The 2,755-nt window shown below is 34.2% G+C and overlaps 1 protein-coding gene across 1 annotated transcript; it reads left to right on the top strand.

Moving 5' to 3' along the window:
• Positions 1–299: 299 nt before the first annotated feature.
• Positions 300–639, top strand: LOC112504241 (uncharacterized mitochondrial protein AtMg00820-like; the record flags this gene model as incomplete). The annotated part of the gene is made up of 1 exon (XM_025108174.1): positions 300–639. A coding segment is annotated over exon 1 (340 nt), but the record flags the coding sequence as incomplete, so codon positions are not given.
• Positions 640–2,755: the final 2,116 nt, after the last annotated feature.

Raw genomic sequence — 2,755 nt, 5'->3', positions numbered from 1 at the left:
TATCGAAATTCTGATCATGTTGAATCGATTAAACCATTCCTGCATTATGCAGATATTCTAGAGCTTCTAAACAACCTTCTCATTTTGATGATTTTGTTTGCAATCATGTTTCTTCAAATGCTTCAATGCCTTATATTGAAATATGTCCTCATACCATGAACAATCTATGTGTTTCGTCTCAGAATCAATCTCCAATTGCTTTAAATAGTTTTAGTTAATCTTTGGTTGCAAATATAATCTCTATTGTGGATCCTAAGTCATATGAGGAAGCTGTTTCTAATCCTTTTTGGCAAGAAGCCATGGCAAAAGAATTTGCAGCCTTAGAAGCAAATAGAACTTGGAAGCTTGTTCCTTTACCTGCAAGTAAGCGTGCTATAGGATGTAAATGGGTTTATAAAACCAAGTTCAATCAAGATGGGATAATTGGACGATATAAAGCACGGTTGGTAGCACTAGGCTTCACTCAAAAACAGAATGAAGCCTATTATGAAACATTCTCTCCGGTTGTCAAGTTTACTACTATCAGATGCATTGTAGAACTTGCTGTCAAACAACATTGGCCTATTCATCAGTTAGACATTAACAATGCATTCTTACATGGGGATTTACATGAAGAAGTTTATATGAAAAGGCCCAAAGGTATGGTTTGCACAAATGATAACTATGTTTGCAAACTTATGAAGTCTTTATATGGTTTGAARCAGGCTTCAYGACAATAGTATTCAAAGTTATCTGAAGCGCTAAAAGCAAGAGGGTTTCATCATTCTYGAAATTATTACTCTTTGGTTCTCAAAAAGACAAAAGAATCGTTCACCATAGTGGTTGTATATGTTGATGATGCCATAGTGACCGGAGATAGTACTTCTGAAATAGAATAGTTGAAGAAGTTTTTGCATAAAACTTTTCAAATCAAAGATTTGGGTCTTCTTAATTACTTTTTAGGATTGGAGTTCTTGCAAAGTGATTAGGAATTTTTCTAACTCAAAAGAAATATCTCACTGAGTTACTTGATGAGTATGGTATCACAACTGTTAAAAATGTGACAACYCTGTTACCTTGTAATTTGAAACTTATKCCAGACATGCCTAATTTTTTAGAAGATCCGAGCAAATATCGACAGTTGGTGGGGAAACTCAATTTTTTGGTTCATACTCGGCCTGATTTGGTATTTATTGTTCAGTTCCTCAGTTAGTTTAATCAAAATCCCTCGAAAGCTCACTGGGATGTTGCTTTAYACGTTCTGAAGTATTTGAAAGTGTTTGGCTCTTTYGGGTTGTTTTGCAATGACAAATCAGATTTTTCACTTTCTGCTTACTGTGATTCAGATTGGGCATCTTGTCCTTTTTCCAGAAGGTCAGTAAGTGGTTACTTTGTTTCTTTTGGGGGGAGTCCTATATCATGGAAGTCAAAGAAACAAGTAACAGTTTCATTGTCTTCAGCTAAGGCTGAATTTAGATGTATGAGAAGGATTACAARTGAACTTACATGGCTGAGCAGACTTTTGGCAGATTAATACAATCATGAATCATCAACAAACTACATACACTAGCATTGTATAAAATGTTGGTTTTTGTTGAAGCTGTTTCTCATTTAATAAATAAATCCATGAATAATTAAAATGATTAAGACCGATTAAAGGTGGAAAGATAATTTGGTATGTGGTATTAGGGAGCAAAATATAAGTTTTTTTTGGTGAATTATGTTTGTATAGAGAGATATGATATGTAGATTGCTTTTTCAAGGATTAACACCAAACAAATAATAAAAAAKGTTTCTTAATTGATATTCAAATGGTCTGGGATWGTTGGGAATGAAGAGTTGGTATCTTTTTAGTCCTTTATTTGTCTTCAAAAAATCAAAACCACCTTTAGAAGGTCAAGAGGTGGAGAATGGATGGCATTGCCTAGTACCCATCGCCATCTCCATCTCCATCTCCATCTCCATCTCCATCTCCATCTCCATCTCCATCTCTTCTTAAAACTTGAAGAACCTGGTATTTGGTCCATGGCGTTGTGTGGATCTTTTAAGGTTCTTCCATGTCACTCTTTTTCTCACATACTCCTYGATATATCAAATAAAAATGAGTGATGCATTTTTATAGACTAGTCATTTGTGAAATTCAAAAAATATATATGTTGTAATTTTACATTTACAGCTTGATTAAAAAATGTTGGAAGATGTAATACTAGAGTCAAAATTTCATTGAAGATTTGATTTGTTTTCCTATACTATAAATAAAGCATAATTATTACTGTTTTGCTACAATTTATTATAGCTTACTCCCTCTACCTGTATGTATGGCTGTATCCTCCCACGTGATCCTTTTATCCAGAAATTCAATTTGATTCTAATCCTAAGTCCTAACCCTCACTCTCTTGATCCATGWAGAATACTGAAATRTCTCCCGATATTCAAATTCCCTCTCAATCACTTCACCAAGAAATGTGGATTGACTAGACTCTCATCATCTAATTATCTTTTCATGCCAAAATGTGTTTTTATTTCCTATAACTTTCTTTTTACACACAACAAATTTGATGTTATACTAAATATGGATGCTGCTAAGGTTAATTGACCGACTCCATCATTTAGGCTATAACAGGTAACCATTCCAAACGCCTGCTTACTCTATGTCAAGTTGGCATGGTAGATACAGGCATATGCCACTCCTCACCTGATAATTATGGAGGGAATGAGCCACACGTGTCTACTATATATGCCTATCATATCCTTTTATTTACTTGATCAAATCTAT

This window comes from Cynara cardunculus, unplaced genomic scaffold, assembly GCF_001531365.2.
Source record: "Cynara cardunculus var. scolymus isolate 2C unplaced genomic scaffold, CcrdV1 Un_Scaffold_4967, whole genome shotgun sequence".
In the NCBI taxonomy this organism is placed as follows: Eukaryota; Viridiplantae; Streptophyta; class Magnoliopsida; order Asterales; family Asteraceae; genus Cynara; species Cynara cardunculus.
The sequence above is the reverse complement of the archived record's forward strand: the minus strand, read 5'-3'. Positions and strand labels throughout refer to the sequence as shown.